This window comes from Oncorhynchus masou, chromosome 1 (assembly GCF_036934945.1).
Source record: "Oncorhynchus masou masou isolate Uvic2021 chromosome 1, UVic_Omas_1.1, whole genome shotgun sequence".
NCBI classification, from domain to species: Eukaryota; Metazoa; Chordata; class Actinopteri; order Salmoniformes; family Salmonidae; genus Oncorhynchus; species Oncorhynchus masou.
Window position 1 is genome coordinate 69,546,317 of NC_088212.1, and position 18,403 is coordinate 69,564,719.

The following is an 18,403-nucleotide window of genomic DNA, read 5'->3' on the forward strand; positions in this document are numbered from 1 at the left end:
ACAGTTAAACAGTCAACAACAGTTAACATGTACAGACCAGCAGTAAACTGACAATCAAAAGTCTCAAATCTGTCTCCTCTCAGGTGTTCCTGCTTTGGTTGTATCCATAGTCGCCGCTGTCAGTACAGATTTCTATGGGCTGAATAACAGAATGTGAGTTTATTAACAAAACACATCATATTGGTGCATTGCATACCAGCCCTTAGAAGGACTTTCTCCCTGATACACAGGTGCTGGATCAAAGACTCTGGTGTGCAGTACGGCTCTGTTGTGGCTTACCTGATAGGGGTCCTGCTCTTCAATAGCACCATCTTCGCCATCGTCATCACAACGATGCTCAAGCTGCGCTCTGTCACGTCGCCGCAGGGGAAGAGGCAGAGCCGCAACATCACCTGCAGCGTTCTTGGGTTGACCTGCATCCTGGGCCTCACCTGGGGGGTGGGCTTCTTCTCCATGGGCTACACCAACTATGTCATCCTCTACATCTTTACCATCCTCAACTCACTGCAGGGTAAACTCTCATCCTTATCGGAGGGAGCCAACGACATACTTTATTTTCTATCTTTCCATAAGTGAGAAAACAAGCAAGTAACATAGGGGTGAAAGATATCCTGTACATACAATCTAACTTCGCAATTTTACATTTCTAACACTGCAGATAGCAATAATGTACTGCTGAGCTCCACAGACAAGTGTGGCTGTTCTACACAGTATATTTCTTTCTGAACATTCAGCAATGTTGCGTTCTCCGGATACACCTCTGCTCTGCTAGTTTATGACACTGCTTCCTGTTTTCCACAGGGTTCTTCCTGTTCCTATGGCTCTGCGTTAAGAGACTGCGGGGGGCAGAGCAGAGTTCCATGACAACTGGACAGAGCTCAAGCACCCACATTCTCTCCGTTGGAAGCGAGGTCTGGCCCTCTTCTGGAAGAACAAGGCAGTCAGTGCAAGAGGGAGCAATTGCTGACAATACAGCTAAGTTCTGACCAAAAGCTGACTTTAGTTTGTGATGCTTTAGCTCACTGAGATGAAAGGAAATCTACAAATGGAAATGAAGTACCGTGAAGGAATTGTTTTGCTTCGGGCCCATACAGTACATCACATACTTAAATAAATAAATGTTAAAGCAGATAATCCTGAAGAAAGAACGTGTTGTACTCCTATCGTTTAATTTCTTCCTGTTAAAATGAGATTTGTTGTTTTATATGCCATGATTTATTTGCCACCTTTCACCTAAAGCCTTCTATTATTATTATTATTATTCTGGGATGGAAAGGGGAGTTGGAACTGTTCTCAGAGATGAAACGTAAGTGAATTGTAATGATTGTACACTAATTCTGTATTAAATATACATATACAGTACCAGTCAAAAGTTGACACTGTCATGACGTTGGCCTGGGGGATGGGTTTATGAGAGTCATAAATACCTCTCCCCCCCTTTTAACTTTCTCTAACCTACTGAAGTTACATTTAAAAAACCCTTGGTTAACATAGAGATTCTGGGAACATCAGAATGTGGGGGGAAATCAACTATATTCTGGTAACCCAAACAATTGAACATATGTGGTGGTGCTCAATGAATATGATGTCAGAGAGAATAAAGTAGACGGCGCACGTCAAACGTTTGATTTATGAACCTATGTCATGATGACGTGTGCACAGCAATATTTGGGCATCGGGTCAGGACATCCTGGCGGGAACTAATCACGTGATTATGCCCATATATGGGCATCCCGTTCCTGTTCTCACACGTTAGAGGGTGTGCTAATTTATACATATATTGTATCAATTCCTTTGAAGTTGTCATGATGATTGATGTCTAGGTACCTGGTTGAACTGGGGGGGGGGGGTCTGTATTTTAACTTTTGAAAGAGAATGGCCCCACACCCCTATTTTATTGCCCTTAGGGTTGTTATCTATGAAGCAGGAATGTCTGGGAGGGTGATTGTGTGTGTGTGTGTATGTGTGTGTGTTAGAAACAAGGTCCATTCGCATTGTGTACATTACAAGCTTTCAACAACAATAAAACAGCCATCTAAATAATGTTTCTCTGCCTAACACACTGTTGAGTGTCCTATTTAGTTCTCTTTATATGTACATGCACCGAGCTTCCAGGTGGCTCCAGCCTATGGATGTTTGGTGCATGTACACCGGGGAGATTAGAACCCAAAGAAAGATCCTAAAGGTAATTTCAGATTCAGGTTTAGGGTGTAATAATAATAATAATATTTCACTGTATATTTGTTTAAGGCCACCTAGAAACACCTGATTTATCCCACAGCATTAATGAATAAGCTGGGTATAACAATATTCTGTTTAAGTCATAAGTAAAGGCCTTTCGAAAAAGAGGCTGTCATGATTGACTGTGGCCCATATTCAACCCATATTGCTTGTTACAGAAGACTACTGTTGTACATTGAATATCCATTCATCCCTGTTACACCTTTATGTGTTGGCTCTCTATGTCTGTACATAGTGTGAAATGTGGTTTCCCTAAAGTTATTAGTTAGGTATTTAGTAAATAAATAATTAAACCCAATTTTGTATTGCTGATTCAAATTGTTAGCCAGGGTTCTTGCAGATAACCAAGAATTTACAACTTTCAGATGAGACTGAATTGAGGTGACGATTGATATCGACTGCTATGGATGTAAAATATTACTAGGTCTTTAAGAGTTTATTCGGAAGATAACAGCTCTATAAATATTATTTTGTGGTGCCTGCCTCTAGTTAATTACATTTACATGATTAGCTCAATCAGGTAATAGTAATTACGGAGAAATTATTTTATAGAATAGCACGTTATATCACTTCATCCGGCATAGCCAGACACAACAACACCTACTTTATTTTTTACTATTTTCTACATTGTAGAATAAATAGTGAAGACATCAAATCTATGAAATAACCCATGGAATCATTTAGTAACACAAAAAGTTAAACAAATATATATATTATACATTTGAGATTCTTCAAAGTAGCCACCGTTTGCCTTGATGACAGCTTTGCACTCTTGGCATTCTCTCAACCAGCTTCATGAGGTGGTCACCTGGAATGCATTTACATTAAACTGGTGTCTCTTGTTAAAAGTTAATTTGTGCAATTTCTTTCCTTCAAAATACATTTGAGCCAATCAGTTATGTTGTGACAAGGTCGGGGTGGTATACAGAAGATAGCCCTATTTGGTAAAAGACCAAGCCCATATTATGGGGTCAAATTGCTGCAAAGAAAACACGACTAAAGGACACCAATAATAATAAGAGAATTGCTTGGGCCAAGACATTGGAGCAATAAACATTAGACCGGTTGAAATCTGTCCTTTGGTCTGATGAGTCCAAATTTGATTTTTGGTTCCAGATGCCGTGTCTTTGTGAGCTGCAGAGCAGGTGAACGGATGATCTCTGCATGTGTAGTTCCCACAGTGAAGCGTGGAGGAAGTGGTGTGATGGTGCTTTGCTGGTGACACTGTCAGTGAGTTACTTAGAATTCAAGGCACACAACCAGCATGGCTACCACAGCATTCTGCAGCGATACACCATCCCATCTGGTTTGCGCTTAGTGGGACTATCATTTGTTTTTCAACCGGACAACGTAACAACACACCTCCAGGCTGTGTTAGGGCTATTTGACCAAGAAGGAGAGTGATGGAGTGCTGCATCAGATCACCTAGCCTCCACAATCACCTGACCTCAACCCAATTGAGATGGTTTGGGATGAGTTGGACCGCAGAGTGAAGAAACATCCAACAAGTGCACAGCATATGTGGGAACTCCTTCAAGACGGTTGGAAAAGCATTCCAGGTGAAGCTGGTTATGAGAATGCCAAGAGTGTGCAAAGCTGTCAAAGGGTGGCTACTTCGAAGAATCTCAAATATATTTTCATTTTTTTTTTACACTTTTTTGGTTACTACATGATTCCATATGTGTTATTTCATAGTTGAGGTCTTCACTATTATTCTACAATGTAGAAAATAGTAAAAATACAGAAAAGTAGCCAAACTTTTGACTGGTACTGTATAATAATAAAAAAAAATTGTTATACTCCTAACTCAAATGTGTCACTTTGTTCTAGAGTACAATAATTTAATGGTACACGAGGACTTACTATAATGACATGGTACAGGTTTATTTTCATAAAAAAAGTTACAAAAGTATTTACATCACTAAACCCCCTCCTGAGTGCATTCACCCACCATCTCCCTCCTTTTAGAGAGAGGTGTTTGAGTTAGAGTCTGAATGCATGGTGATGGGATAGGTGGTCAACTTCTGAACATTACAGTATCGTCCTGATGGCTTACTGAAACATCCACTAACCAAGAACATCTTCCCTCATAGTCACCTCCTGTTCCTGTACCACGTCCCCCTGGAACAACCCAGTGGTTCGGTCCACTGTCTGCACCGGACTGCTCTCTTGCCCAGAGTCCCTTCTTAAGCACTCCAGCTCCTCCCTCTCCCTTCGCATCCTTTCCTTCTCAATCTGCAACTCCACTCGCTCTCTCTGCAGGTCTTCCCTCTCCGTCTGCAGGGAGCGGGCCTCCTGCACCTGGCTTCTCCTCAGGGTCTCCAGGGCCACCTTCTCTGCAGATGCCTCTCTGGTGTTGGCCCGACGTAGTGTCTCCAGGAGCTCCCTCTGCTGCTCCAGCGCCCGTGCCTCCTGCTGCTGAGCCCTCCTCAAGGCCTCCGTCAGCTCACGCTCCCGCTCCAACACACGCACCTCCCCCTCACATGCTCCCATCACATCAAATGCATCTACAGAGTGAGAGAAAGAGAGCGGAGACAGGAAAGACAGCATGAAATCAAGAGCTCTGGTTCTCCAACTTACGTATTTTCATAAATGAACACACGTATGAGCATCAGTTCTTCGAATACAGAATTTTGGGATCAATTTGAGCAACACCAATACGCACACATATATAATCATTAGACCTACCTGGAAATTTCCCTGGGCTTTGTTTCAGTGCTACCCCTCCAATTCTCCTTGACAGGTTGGTGTGTTTTGGGCCTGGGTCGCCGTCTCTACGCAATGTTTTCTGGACGTCGCTGGTCTTCTGTTTCTTGATGTGGCCCTCCAGGCGAGCAAAGGCCTCTGGATGTCTCTTGGAGAGGTGGCGCAGCAGGTTGCTGGTGCTGCTCTGGTGCTGGATCTTCTCATTGCAGATCAGACAAAGCGCGCGGTTCTGCTCCCCCAACCGCTCGTAGTGCGTCCACACGGAGCTCCACTTCCGGCCAGATGGCGTGGCCCCTGCACTGACCTGGCTCACAATCACAGCCCCGGTGTCTCTGACCACAGCGTGATCCTCTGCTGCATTCAGGATGCCGTTGATGGCACTTGCGATGTCTGCGTCACTCACCGAGGCTGCATGCTCTGGGGGCTGCTCCTCTAGCGCTACCTCCACTGAGACAAGTGTACCAGCAAAAAAATGTTTTTTATAAAAAATAAAAAAAGTTACTCCACTGAGGACTGTCTGACTCAACAATTCACCTAAAATGTGTTGCTAGCCAACTTATCTTACAGCTACACTACATGGCCAAAAGTATGTGGATTCATGGCCTTCAAATTAGTGGATTCAGGTATTTGCTGATGGGTATATAAAATTGAGCACACAGTCATGCAATCTCCATACACAAACATTGACAGTAGAATGACCTTACTGAAGAGCTCATTGACTTTCAATGGGACACCGTCATAAGATGCCACCTTTCCAACAAGTCACCTCGTCAAATTTCTGCCCTGCTAGAGCTGTAAGTGCCGTTATTGTGAAGTGGAAACATTTAGGTGAAATAACAGCTCAGCCACAAAGTGGTAGGCCACACAAGCTCACAGAACAGGACCGCCAAGTGCTGAAGCATGTAGCTCATAAAAATCATCTGTCCTCAGTTGCAACACTCACTACAGAGTTCCAAACTGCCTCTGGAAGCACCGTCAGTACAAGAACTGTTCGTCTGGAGCTTTATGAAATGGGTTTCCATGGCCGAGCAGCCTAAGAACACCATGTGCAATGCCAAGTGTCGGCTGGAGTGGTGTAAGCTCACCGTCATCGAAACTCTGGATCAGTGGAAACACTTTCTCTGGCGTGATGAACCATACTTAACCATCTGGCAGTTCGACGGACTAACATTGGTTTGGCAGATGCTAGGAGAACGCTACCTGCCAACATGCATAGTGCAAACAGTACAATATGGTGGAAAATAAATAATGGTCTGGGGCGGTTTTTTATGGGGCGGGCTAGGCCCCTTCATTCCAGTGAAGGGAAATCTTAAACGCAACAGCGTACAATGACAATCTAGACGATTCTGTGCTTCCAACTTTGTGGCAACAGTTTGGGTAAGGCCCTTTCCTGTTTCAGCATGAAAATTCCCCCGTGCACAAAACGAGGTCCATACAGAAATGGTTTGTTGATATCAGTGTGGAAGAACTTAACTGGCCTGCACAGAGCCCTGACCTCAATCCCATTGAATTGAAACGCCAACTGCGAGCAAAGCCTAGTCGTCCAACATCAGTGCCCGACCTCACTAATGCTTGTGGCTGAATGGAAGCAAGTCCCCGCAGCAATGTTCCAACATCTAGTGGAAAGCCTTCCCAGTAGAGTGGAGGCTGTTGTGGCAGCAAAGGGGGGGACCAACTACATATTAATGCCCATGATTTTGGACGATATGTTCGACAAGTAGGTGTCCATATACTTTTGGTCATGTCGTGTATTTTACATATGGTGCCTTCAAAAAGTTCATACCCATTGACTTTTTCAAAATGTTGTTGAGTTAGTAAATTTAGATTTTTTTGGTCACTGGCCTAGAGACAATACCCCATAAGGTCAAAGTGGAATTACATGTTTACAAATAAAAAAAGCAATAGCTGAAATGTATTGAGTCAATAAGTATTCAACCCCTCTGTTATGGCAAGCCTAAATTAGTTGATGAATGAAAATGTGCTGAACAAGTCACATAATAAAGTTGAAATAATAGTGTTTAGATTGGAAATGGATTCCTCCATAATGACAACCCTTGTTCCATAAAACTAGAACTGATGCGCATCAATAAATAATGGTAACAAAGCACAGGAAAACAACTTTAGGCTCTGTAAGAGCGCATTAGATAAACTGCATTCTAATTTCGACTTTGTTTCTGGAAAACCATATCAAAAGCGAAAGGTTTCATGCATGCTCAGTTCTTGGGTCTCGAGCACTGCGCGAGTGGACATTCGAAATGGAAATCATGTAACTCCCTCGCGTGCTATGGGGGAAAGTTCACATTGATTTAATAAATAGCGCATTGCTCTGTTTGTTGTTGTAGCCTTGTGTTATGCAATTCTTAATGGCCATGTTAATTTAAAAAGGAAGTTATCAGTTGTGATCATGCTCACAGCTCTATCACGAATGTATCATTCTCCGCATTTCATTGTGGACTTTTCCATGAAATTAGATGTTGGCATTTCAGGGGCTATAAACTACCTGCAACTAGCTCAGCAAACCATGGAAAAGTTGAATTGCAATCATAAACACAGCTTTTTCAGTAGCCTATGCTGATTGAAATACATCAATCTCGCAAATAGGCCATTTATAACGGTTTGTCGCCTTAATATCTGGCACATAATGAAGGCACAATTGCCAGAAACATTATCCTGTCAGATTTATCTATAGTTACTAACTATAGTGTTTGAGCCCTGAATGCTGATTGATTGAAAGCCATGGTATATCAGACTGTGTACCATGGGAATGACTCCAATTTTTTTGTTTTGTTTACATAGCAATCAGGCTCCTCAGGGGTTTGTGGTATATGGCCAATATACCAGGCTAAGGGCTATGGCCTAAGATCAGTACTGAGCCGTGGTATACTGGCCGTATACCACACCTCCTAGGGCCTTATTGTGTAATCATAGCAGTCAAAACAATTTATATCGACATCCATTGACGGAAAATAATCTGGAGAGATTAATAAAGGCGATTCATGTATGTTCTCTTGCAACATTCCTATACTTGGAAGAATTATTATTTTAATGGAAAACTGAATTTTGGTTCTTAACTCACTTCGTAAAAAAAGTACGTAGATATTCCTTAATTCGCTCGATAAAATTATGGGAAAAGGCTTTCATGGATAAATGTGGCAACTGAGGCTGCAAAACAACATTTTAGGGCTAGTTTTCAGACCTTGTGGGCAGTTTTTCAGAGGTCATTGGGTTAGACATTTTACTAGACCTGGCAACACTGCTTGGCTTGTTTAATTACCCTAAAGTTGTAGACATCCTGCCCCAAAAGAGAGAACGTTATCACAAGTCAGTTCGTAAATCAGCATGTTTCTCCGCGATCAATATATTGTAACGCTGAGTCAGCTGATTCGGGACACAGACAGCATAGCTGCTAACGTTACAAGCTAGCTAGTTTTTGGTAGAAGCATTCAGCATTGTGTGTGCAGCATAATATAGCTAGTTGGTAAGTAACATTCCATTCATTGTATACGAAGTGTGACTGGCTCAGCTATCATACTAGGTCTTCCCATAGACGCCCAGGCATTGAGCTGACGACTATCCATATGGGCTAACACTACCATGTGCTAACACAATGGAAACATTTTCGACGGGATAGCTAAACACTGTCTGCATCAAGCGTGGGTTGACGAATTAAAGTTTGATACACTTTACATTCGCATTACCTGATATCCGAGTATGATAACGTCTCCACATAATATCAAATCATACCATCACAATAGTCTTCACTGTTCATCATCATTGGTTGACTGTTGTCGTCCGCCGCCACAGATCGCCTATCTTTTGATGCTGCCGCGCTACTATACTCGTTCAGGTGTTTGCTACGCAAATGCCTTAGCATGTTCGTGGTGTGGCCGCAATGAAGGACGGTCTCCAAACACAGCAGACAAGTCACTTTTTTCTCATCTACGGCTCTGAAAAAAGACCAAACGACACTTCGCTTTCTCGGCGCCATCTTCCCATAAACGTCTCGTCAGTCGTCACTAGTTACCACAGCCTCAATGTCATAACGCTAGCCATTTCTAGAATCTATCTTATTAAAACCTGGTTTTAAACCTAACCTTAAATGAAGACCACATTTTTATTTTCATGAATGTTACGATATATCCCTTTTGACTTTGTGGTTGTGGTAACTAATAGACGTCTCGTCAGCAACACAAAAAAAGGTACTTCCGGGTCACGGAATTTCTGAAAAGTTCTAAAGTCACCGAGAGTCGACTGTTCGACCCGATTGTGTATTTGTGCACATGCGCTTGGCTAGCCACGTGTGATCAGGGATTTCTATTGAAAAGCAGAGTGTTTATCTTCACTTTGTCTTTGATTTGTGTCACATGCTGAAAATTGGCAGCAATCGCGTCATAGCACTGCGTATGCAACAAAATGCACAACCGAAATTGCTGACATGCCAGAACATTTTCGGGACATCTGACAGGGGTCTGGCGAACAGAACAACCATCATAGGAGAGTCCTTGACCCGCTCAAACTACACGAGTCCCGTATGTTCTGATCCTAGCCGGAGTTCTTATGATCCTAGGCCAAATGCAGAGGATTTTACCCCGATCATGAAAATTTGTCTGGAACGGCAGAACATGGCAAAATCGTGTAGCGTATGCATGGTACCTAAGTGGTTGCGAGTTGCTTGAATGCTGGAAAATGACACTTCACAGGCGTTTTGCTGCCACCTATCGTATTTGCAGTCTTCATCGAAAGTCTGCAGCAGAGGACTGAAACCTCGATCTCGTTTAAATTAGCAACATTGTGATGCAGTGCACTTTTGGTCGGTCAAATTGTACATCCAACATTTGAATGAGACCCCAATTCCTAGGGGGAGATTGGAGGCATCATTCAATTAACATTGTGTTATGTTTTACTTTACACTACTGGAAGACATTTAATCAGTAATTTTTGAAAATCGTCACTTCTGAGTAAATTAAACACGCACGGAGGCAGCAATAAGACTGTGATATTTATTAACTTGGGAAGTAACACGAGAGCACAGTATGTTTTCACAGCCGCTGTCCCCCCACTGAAAACAAAATCACAGGTATTGTGTGTAACAGTGATAACACCAAGTAAAACTAAAATGATAACTTAAAAACACAATATAAATATTCATTAACAAACTTATAGCTTATTAGACACATTTACACTTCCTGAACACATTACTTAAATAAAAAGCATACAGCCTTAGTAAAACGCAAAAGTAAAAAAGAAATAAATACAGTAGTCTTTCCACCATATAGTCGGACACATTCTATTCACAGGCTTGTACGCAGCATAGGTTGTAGTAGCATTTTAGCAGTGCAGGAGATGCTGATATGGAATATGGGATCAACAAGCAATATAATAAAATATACATCAAATAACTGAAAGTCAAGGGCGGTTGCATACGAGTAACTCTGCTGTGATGGCAGTCTGATGATGATACGCATCTCCTTGTAAACTCTACGAGAAGTTGTAAAGTTAGATTTGTTATGAAATTCTTGAGTTAGTAAGTTACTCTTAAAAATAACAGTTTGTGTATAGTACACATGTATAAGAGATAATCCTACATTTCATCTGTGACATATGTAAACAACTCCAAACATTTCTTACATCAGCAGAAGTAGTGAGGCACAGTGAGAAACTGTAGTGTGAATACTTAACACTTCCTCCTTCAAGGTGTTCACTGATTAGACAGGAATGTGTGTGGGTAAGGTGAACGAGGGTCGGATTGGCTGGAAAATGTAAAAAAACAAACACAGGCATGCACACACAAAAACTCTGCTCTGAAGAAGAGTTGACATCAAGTAGAAGGTGTGCCCTCTAGTCTGCCTGGCTGTGGCTGCTTGCAGGACAGGATGCTGTGGCTTTGAGTGTGTTCCTTATGCACGGAAGAGGTCACCAGACACAGGGTAGTAGTTGATAGGGGACAGTCTCCTCAGGATAGGCCATAGAGGCTGTCTGAAGGTCATTTATATTAGTATGTGTGTATATAAACGAGTACTCAGTTCTTGTTTCTCTGCAGCGCCTCACAGAGGTTTTGGTTGGGATCTGGTTCCTGTGTCATGACCTCCACACTTTCCCACTCTCCGCTGCGGCTTGACCGTTTCACCGCTTCCACCACCGTCTGCACATACAGCCCATCCTCAAACGTCGACGCCATGGCAACTGGACCCCGCGCCCACGACCGACGCTCTTCCTGTGCCTGGAAAGCATCTTTTAGAGCCTTAACCATGGAACCTAGCCCCCGCAGGTGTGGCAGGGGGACATCCTTGACCTCTTGTCCTGTCCCTTCGCTGTCCCCTAGCAGCAGCTCCTCCCTGTTCCCTCCATTTCGCTGCCCATACAGCTCTGTCCCCCTGGCAATCAGCCTCCCTGCTGACCCAACAACCATCACCTCGTGGACAAAGGCCCCCGGCATGTTGAAGTTCAGAGTCACAGTGCAGCACACTCCTGACCCAGTCCCAGGTCCAGAACCTCCCATCAGCATCTGGAAGAAACAGAAGTCATCACTGGTGACTCGGCGGATCCCGCGGATCGCTCCATTCTGCCGCACAAACGTCCTGAGAAGGCCATGCACCCGTATCGCACGTGCTCCCATCAGGTGACTCAGCAGGTCCACGAGGGTAGAGCCAACTGTGTGGAGTCCGCCACCCCCCATCAGCTCCTCGCAGGTCCAGCCGTATGATTGATCAAGCAGACTGGGGCCATAGACGCGGGCGTCACACACCTGCAGCTCACCCACGTATCCCTCTGCCAGCAGCTGTCGCATTGCTACGAATGCCGGGAGGAAGCGCAGAGCATTACCCACAATGCTCAGCAACTGGGGGTAGTACCGCGCCGCAGTCACCATCTTGAACGCGTCCACAGCGGTAGCAGCCTTCTCACATACCACATTCTTACCTATCCCTGAGAGAGAAAGAGAGAGAGATGTTCCTGAAAAGCACCTCTATGCTTCAATAACCACCATGTGTGTATGTAGGTTGTGGCACTATTTATTAACTGTGTGTGTGTGTCTATGTGCAAATATAACCTCAGCCCTGACCTTAAAGCCCCACCCAACTAAGGGGTTCCACCAATTGACACAACACAGAAGGAGGAAGGACATACTGTCCAGACCCCTCTGCCGCGCACACACACACAAAGAGCAAGTCCCTCCCCCAGAGCAGGGAGGGACCTGCCGGTTGTTGGACACACTCTTAGGAAGCAGGAACTAAAGCAGGAAGCTAAGGTCAACGCTCAGGAATTCACCCAGATAAGACAGTCAATTCACCTCCTCTGACATCATAACCTACCTCAAAACCTCAAAACTCACGATTCAGTTAAAGCTTATTGGCAACTATTGTAAATCATTCAGAATACAGTGAAAGAGTGAGAAAGAGGAAAAGAGAGCCTCAGCCATGGAGAGGGAAAGAGATGGGGGGGGGGGGGGTATGCGAGGTATGAGTCCAGACAGATTAGAAGAGGAATGCAGCCAGTATCAGTGTTCAGAGACTGTACTGTTTGTGGAAGCATCGCTTCCCTACGGCCTCGTCAATTACTTGTGTGCTATGAAAGCACAGTAAGAGTATTTTGTGTGTTTGCTGAGTGTTGGGTAGGCACTGTGCCAACATTTGTGGTGTAAACACTGGGATTGTTACTGTGATTACCAACACTCTCCCACGGGGCAGGGGCAGGAAAGAGCCCCAGTCTGCCACACTTCCTGGGTGGGGCTGGACACTATAGAACCCAACTGTGTCTGTGTGTGTACAAGCGTGCATGCATTTGTGTTGTCTTACCCAGGGCTTTGACGGCAATCTGCCGTGTGAGTGGGGGTGAGATGTAGATGCAGACCAGGTCAACATCAGGGTGCAATAAGACATCGTCTGATTGGCTGGTGTGAAACGGAATGCCCAGCTCCTGCGCCAGGGATCTTGCCTCCTCCTCACTTCTCCCCCAGAGCGCACGTACCTCAAACCCTTCCCCCCGCAGCAATGGAACTAGCATCCGTGCCGTACTCCCTGTGCCAAACACACCAACACCAGGCAACATTGCTGCCACTCCTCTTCACTGTATGTCTGGTCTGCACCACACAGACACGCAAGCATCCCAACGTCGTCCTACTCCCACCACTCTTCTCTCACAGTGGTACTATCTGCCGTATGCTATTGCCTGGCAACAAAGAAAATGTTTTATAATTATTATTATGTACAATGGAGACTAAACGTTGTTTTACTTTTACATATATTGCACGATTTTGAACGTCCACGACTACCTGCTCCTCTGTCCAACTATCTACAGATTGTAAGACCAGATGTGATTTAACCAAAGATTTTTGGTATCCATTACTGCGAGTTACAGGCTTGCCTATAAAACACGTTGCCAGAGGTTTTTCAACTAACCTGGTATTGATTGAGATAGATGGGTACACCCCAAAGTGTTGCATGTCACAATGACACTCATGTCTCGATCAGTGAGAGAAGATTTGAAATAGACAAGATGGCGCCGTACACATTGTTGGATTACTTCATGGAGAAAAACATTTATTAATTTTAACAATGGGGAATTTTCGAAATTCAAAACGCACCACCTGCAACTGGACATTTTAGAAGATACGTTTGGCTGAATCGAGAATTAGGAGTGTCGCCAATGCCAGGTTAGTTGAAACTTATTCTCTAAAACAATTTGATATTCATACCCATGGTTCTATGGCTGATAACCAAGTAGTTCACACTACAGAACAGCAAAGACTGCTACTTACGCATGTGTGACATAAGCAGAACCATAGCACTCAAACTCCCTACAGTTCTCAGCTTTCCCCGTCTGCCTTGTGTGAACTACAACCCCGATGCTGTGTTTTAACGTTTGGAAACGTCAAATCATCGCTTGTGATATGGCCCTTAACTCTCATCAGCGAGAAAAAAATGCTTCAGATAAAGAAGATACTTAATGTAGAAGTTTTGCACAGTTCCATACAGCTATGGGTGCTTCCATTCTACCAAACTACATGTCAAATTATGTTTACACACAGGTGTTCGGAGCATGCTAGATTGCTAATTTTGTCTTCAGTCTGTTTTCCCTAAACAAGCGCTGTAACATTGAGATATGGCAGTGTGGGAGCACTAACCCCATCAAGGTGTGTATAAATATAACCTCTTGTTTTCTGAAAAGTATTTCTTGCCGATATGAAAAATGAGGTCCATATGCTTCCAAAACCTTACCGAATGCGATGCATGTTAATGTTCAGACTGAGTGACGGGGATCTTATCAAAACTCCCCCCTACAGAAGACGCCTTCGTATAATGTGTAATGGAACTAAGAGTCATGACCTAGGGCTAGGCAGAACCACATCTGGACTGTACAAAAATATAAACGCAACCTGTAAGTGTTGGTTTCATGAGCTGAAATTGTAAGAATCCCAGAAATCTTTCATCCATACAAAATATGGATGAAAGATTTCTGGGATTTCATGAAACCAACACTTACAGGTCTAGCTAATTTCTCTGAAATTTTGGGAAAAGCGTACTTCTCTCAAATTTTGTGCACAAATTTGGTTAAATCCTTGTTAGTGAGGATTTATCCTTTTCCAAGATAATCCATCCACCTGACAGGTGTGGCATATCAAGAAGCCGATTAGACATGCTTACACAGGTGCACCTTGTGCGGGGGACAATAAAAATCCACTAAAATGTGCAGTTGTCATAGCAATGCCACAAGTTGAGGGAGCATGCAACTGGCATGCTGACTGCAGGAATGTCCACCAGAGCTGTTTCCAGATTTGTAAGTCGCTCTGGATAAGAGCGTCTGCTAAATGACTTAAATGTAAATGTAATGTATAATTGAAAGCTAATTTCTCTACCATAAGACGACTCAAACGTAATTTTAGAGAATTTGGCATTAAGTCCAACCGGCCTCACAACCGCAGAAGACGTATAAGGTGTTGTGTGGGCAAGCGGTTCGCTGATGTCAACGTTGTAAACTGAGTGCCCCATGGTGGGGTTATGGTATGGGCAGGTATAGGCTACGGGCAACAAACACAATAGCATTTTATCGATAGCAATTTGAATGGACAGAGATACTGTGACAGGATCCTTAGGCCCATTGTCCTGCTATTCATCTGCCGAAATCACCTCATGTTTTAGCATGCTAATGGCAAGGATCTATACACAATACCTGGAAGCTGAAAATGTCCCAATTCCTCCATGGCCGAAATACTCAGATATGTCAGTCATTGAGCACATTTGGGATTCTCTGGATCGATGTGTATGACCGCGTGTTCCAGTTCCCGACAATATCAGCAACTTCGCACAGTAATTGAAGAGGGGTGGGACAACATTCCACAGGCCACAATCCCCAGCCTCATCAACTCTATGTGAAGGTGATGTATCTTGGTGCATGAGGGAAATGGTGGTCACACCAAATACTGACTGATTTTCTGATCCACGCCCCTACCTTTTTCTTTAAATTTTGTGACTAACGGATGAATATGTATCCCCAGTCAAGTGAAATTAATAGATTAAGTCGTAATTTATTTCAATTGATTGATTTCCTTATATGAACTGTAACTCGGTAAAATCGTTAATTGTTACGTTTATTTCTGTTCAGTATAGATAGGTTAGCTTGTTAGCTAACATTAACTAACCAGTGGCTGGGGAGGCAGCCCAGGGGTCCTGAATAAGGATTTTGAAAATCGATGGGATCTTTATAACCACTATTGTGACTAGGATATATTTGTGGTCAGCTAGGGTACCTTCGTTTAGCTCAATGACTTCTGCACCGCCGATTGTTAGGAGGCTATGCCGTGTACCTGCTGATGTGATGACGTCCCCCGCCTCCGTCAGACTCCCGGTGGTCGTTTAATCTGTGGCAGCAAGACTCACCATCCAGGTCCAAAGTTCATGGTAACAGAGCAAGACTCTCAATTTATTCACACTTCTGTATTCTGTCCAACAGTTGACTTTTCGAGGTTCACTTTGGGCATCCGCGTTCGCCCAGCATCCGTCTTTCTTCACGAAGTTGTCCTGATGAGTCTGCGCAGTGTTATCGGAGCTACACAATTCCAGTCACGCCCATCTGAGCAACGTCCGGACTGATTTCGAGGAGGAGGGGGGGGCAAGCCATCAAGACCCACGCCATTGGCCGTTCGATAGCCAACGGGCTCTCAGCAACGCTTTCACCTCCTCGTTCGAGGAGAAGCAGTCCGCCTGCAGCAGTGCCGCGTCCAACCAGCTAGTTCGATTGACTGACAGCGAGTTAAATGCGACGCTACATGTAAATTAAGCAAGCTCGCTAACGAATTAGATATGGTTTACGGGTATAATTGCTTGTTTTCAGATACAAAAATAGTTCAAGTTGCATCATTGACATTGTCAAAGACTGGTATGACGCGTTGCACTTCATGAAATCAAGAACAAAAACTGGCGACTTTGACAGACTGAGCAGTAATTTACACTGGAAGAAAGTGAAAGACAACTCGGTAAGGTAGCTAACGTTAGTTACTATTATTTATCTGTCGATGATGTGTTACTCAGAAATTACATGTCTGTACACTGTTATTCCAATAACGTGTGAATGTCGTTACATATAAAACGGCACGCACCAGTATCATGAAAGGTAATCGACCTAATGGTAAATGTTAATTCAGAAATATTTTAATGTATGTCATGCAAACAAAATTATTAGTTATTATATTAATGCCATTTTTACAGTTATGTTTCCATCAATGACGGGTAGGCCCCCCTATTAAAAAAGGGGCTTATTATATTATAAAATGTAGCCTAAACTATGATATTAGATATCTATTTTTATAGAGTATTATTACAATCAAACTTATTCACACTGTTTTAAATTGAAGTGTGCTTGATGTATCTGACACCAAATTAAGTTCCCTCTGTGAAAATAAAGTTAGTCATATATGCTATGTTTTGTATGATGTGTTTCCAATAGCCGTAACTTGAATATTGAATCCATTTGTCACGTGATTGCTGCAACTGGACTGTGCTGTTTCTCTGCCACAGGCTATTTACTTATGTACAAGACACATTCTAATTGCTCTTCCATGCTGGCAACATTTCTGTCCTTTGTTTTCCCATATGTAGAGGGTCCAAGTGGAAGTGAGGTCAGCGAAGGAGGGGCAGGAGGAGTTAGCAGAGTAGGCCTCTATGTAACCTGAGCTGGATGTGGTAAAATGGAGAGTTCGATGTATGATAGGGGATATTTTAATGCAGATAAATGGTTAAGTCATGATCTACCATGATCTATTTCCGAATTGGTTAAAATAAGGTTAGGTTAAGGGGGTTGGGGTTGAAGGTCCAATGCAGCTGTTTTTATCTCCATATCAAATCATTTCTGGCCTGGGGTAAAATATTAAGTACCTTACTGTTATCGTATTCAATTAAAATGGTAAAAAAAAAAAAAAAAAAAAATTCTTAGCAAAGAGTGATTTTATCAAGCAAGAATTTAGCTAGGACTGTCAGAATGGTCTGATTGGAGAGGGGAAAACTGAAAATTAGTTATTGGCAGAGAGGTTTGGAAATCTATTTCATATTGGTCTGTTAACTAATTTACCGCCTGGTGATGTCACTAGCCAGGCCAAAATGCCATCCCACCAAAGCAGGATGAAATTCCATGCAGTCTTGTCAAACAGCTCTTACACTAAAAGGGCATTGTAATCATTTTCACTATATTATACAATATATATGAAATATACAATATATATATGGCCTCAGAACAACCTCAATACATCGGGGCATGGACTTTAAAAGGTTTATGAAAGCTGGCCCATGTTGACTTCAATTTTATTTAACGAGGCAAGTCAGAACAAATTCTTATTTACAATGACAGCCTACCCTGGCCAAACCCTAACCCACATGACGCTGGGCAAATCACGGCCGGTTGTGATACAGCCTGAAATCAAACCAGGGTATGTAGTGACGCCTCTAGCACTAAGATGCATTGCCGTAGATCGCTGCACCACTCAGGAGCCCTCAATGCTTCCCACAGTTGTTGTCTGAGATCCCCAAAGATTGGAAAGCTGCTGTGGTCATCCCCCTCTTCAAAGGGGGAGACATTCTAGACCCAAACTGTTATAGACCTATATCCATCCTGCCTGCCTTTCTAAAATCTTCAAAAGCCAAGTTAATATACAGATCACCGACCATTTAGAATCCCACCGTACCTTCTCCACTATGCAATCTGGTTTCCGAGCTGGTCATGGATGCACCTCAGCCACGCTCAAGGTCCTAAATCATATCATAACCGCCATCGATAAAAGATAGTACTGTGCAGCCGTCTTCATCGACCTGGCCAAGGCTTTCGACTCTTGTCATTCACCGCATTCTTATAGGCAGATTCAATAGCCTTGGCTTCTCAAATGACTGCCTCGCCTGGTTCACCAACTACTTCTCAGAGTTCAGTGTGTCAAATCGGAGGGCCTGTTGTCCGGACCTCTGGCAGTCTATGA

At 43.4% G+C, this 18,403-nt stretch overlaps 3 protein-coding genes across 8 annotated transcripts in view; 1 reads left to right on the forward strand and 2 right to left on the reverse strand.

Annotated features, from left to right (window-relative positions):
- The window catches only part of LOC135549602 (adhesion G protein-coupled receptor G3-like), an 18,149-nt gene extending 14,117 nt beyond the window's left edge, over window positions 1-4,032 (forward strand). For all 4 annotated transcript variants that reach the window (XM_064979721.1, XM_064979746.1, XM_064979737.1 and 1 more), the window contains 3 exons: window positions 84-153; window positions 231-511; window positions 802-4,032. In XM_064979721.1, coding sequence (XP_064835793.1) covers window positions 84-153; window positions 231-511; window positions 802-986 — 536 coding nt within the window. In that variant the 3' untranslated portion in view covers window positions 987-4,032. The remainder of the gene's footprint in view (window positions 1-83; window positions 154-230; window positions 512-801) is intronic.
- A 72-nt stretch (window positions 4,033-4,104) lies between these two features.
- On the reverse strand, window positions 4,105-9,161 carry LOC135549623 (scaffold attachment factor B2-like). 2 transcript variants are annotated; one of them, XM_064979757.1, is made up of 3 exons: window positions 8,692-9,161; window positions 4,930-5,394; window positions 4,105-4,748 (listed from the first exon to the last, which is right to left on the reverse strand). In XM_064979757.1, the coding sequence occupies exons 1-3, from the start codon at window positions 8,933-8,935 to the stop codon at window positions 4,309-4,311; spliced, it is 1,149 nt and encodes a 382-aa protein (XP_064835829.1). In that variant the 5' UTR covers window positions 8,936-9,161; the 3' UTR covers window positions 4,105-4,308. The 2 variants fall into 2 exon arrangements, with proteins under 2 accessions (XP_064835829.1, XP_064835840.1); XM_064979768.1 differs by having other exon boundaries at window positions 8,646-8,769.
- Window positions 9,162-9,933: 772 nt separating this feature from the next.
- On the reverse strand, window positions 9,934-15,978 carry LOC135549631 (glucose-fructose oxidoreductase domain-containing protein 2-like). 2 transcript variants are annotated; one of them, XM_064979782.1, is made up of 3 exons: window positions 15,749-15,978; window positions 12,741-13,113; window positions 9,934-11,871 (listed from the first exon to the last, which is right to left on the reverse strand). In XM_064979782.1, exons 2-3 carry the CDS (start codon window positions 12,991-12,993, stop codon window positions 10,967-10,969), a joined length of 1,158 nt encoding a protein of 385 aa, XP_064835854.1. In that variant the 5' UTR covers window positions 12,994-13,113; window positions 15,749-15,978; the 3' UTR covers window positions 9,934-10,966. The 2 variants fall into 2 exon arrangements, with proteins under 2 accessions (XP_064835854.1, XP_064835863.1); XM_064979791.1 differs by having other exon boundaries at window positions 15,692-15,978.
- Window positions 15,979-18,403: the final 2,425 nt, after the last annotated feature.

What these genes read in the sequence shown, in the direction of transcription:
- LOC135549623 (XM_064979757.1), bottom strand. Translation starts at nt 8,935, where the DNA reads ATGGCGCCGAGAAAGCGAAGTGTCGTTTGGTCTTTTTTCAGAGCCGTA. An exon ending in CAGTGAAGACTATTGTGATG is followed by an intron (nt 5,395 to 8,691) that starts GTATGATTTGAT and finishes CACTTGTCTCAG; the next exon opens with TGGAGGTAGCGCTAGAGGAG. An exon ending in AAGCCCAGGGAAATTTCCAG is followed by an intron (nt 4,749 to 4,929) that starts GTAGGTCTAATG and finishes CTCACTCTGTAG; the next exon opens with ATGCATTTGATGTGATGGGA.
- LOC135549631 (XM_064979782.1), bottom strand. Translation starts at nt 12,993, where the DNA reads ATGTTGCCTGGTGTTGGTGTGTTTGGCACAGGGAGTACGGCACGGATG. An exon ending in GATTGCCGTCAAAGCCCTGG is followed by an intron (nt 11,872 to 12,740) that starts GTAAGACAACAC and finishes TTTCTCTCTCAG; the next exon opens with GGATAGGTAAGAATGTGGTA.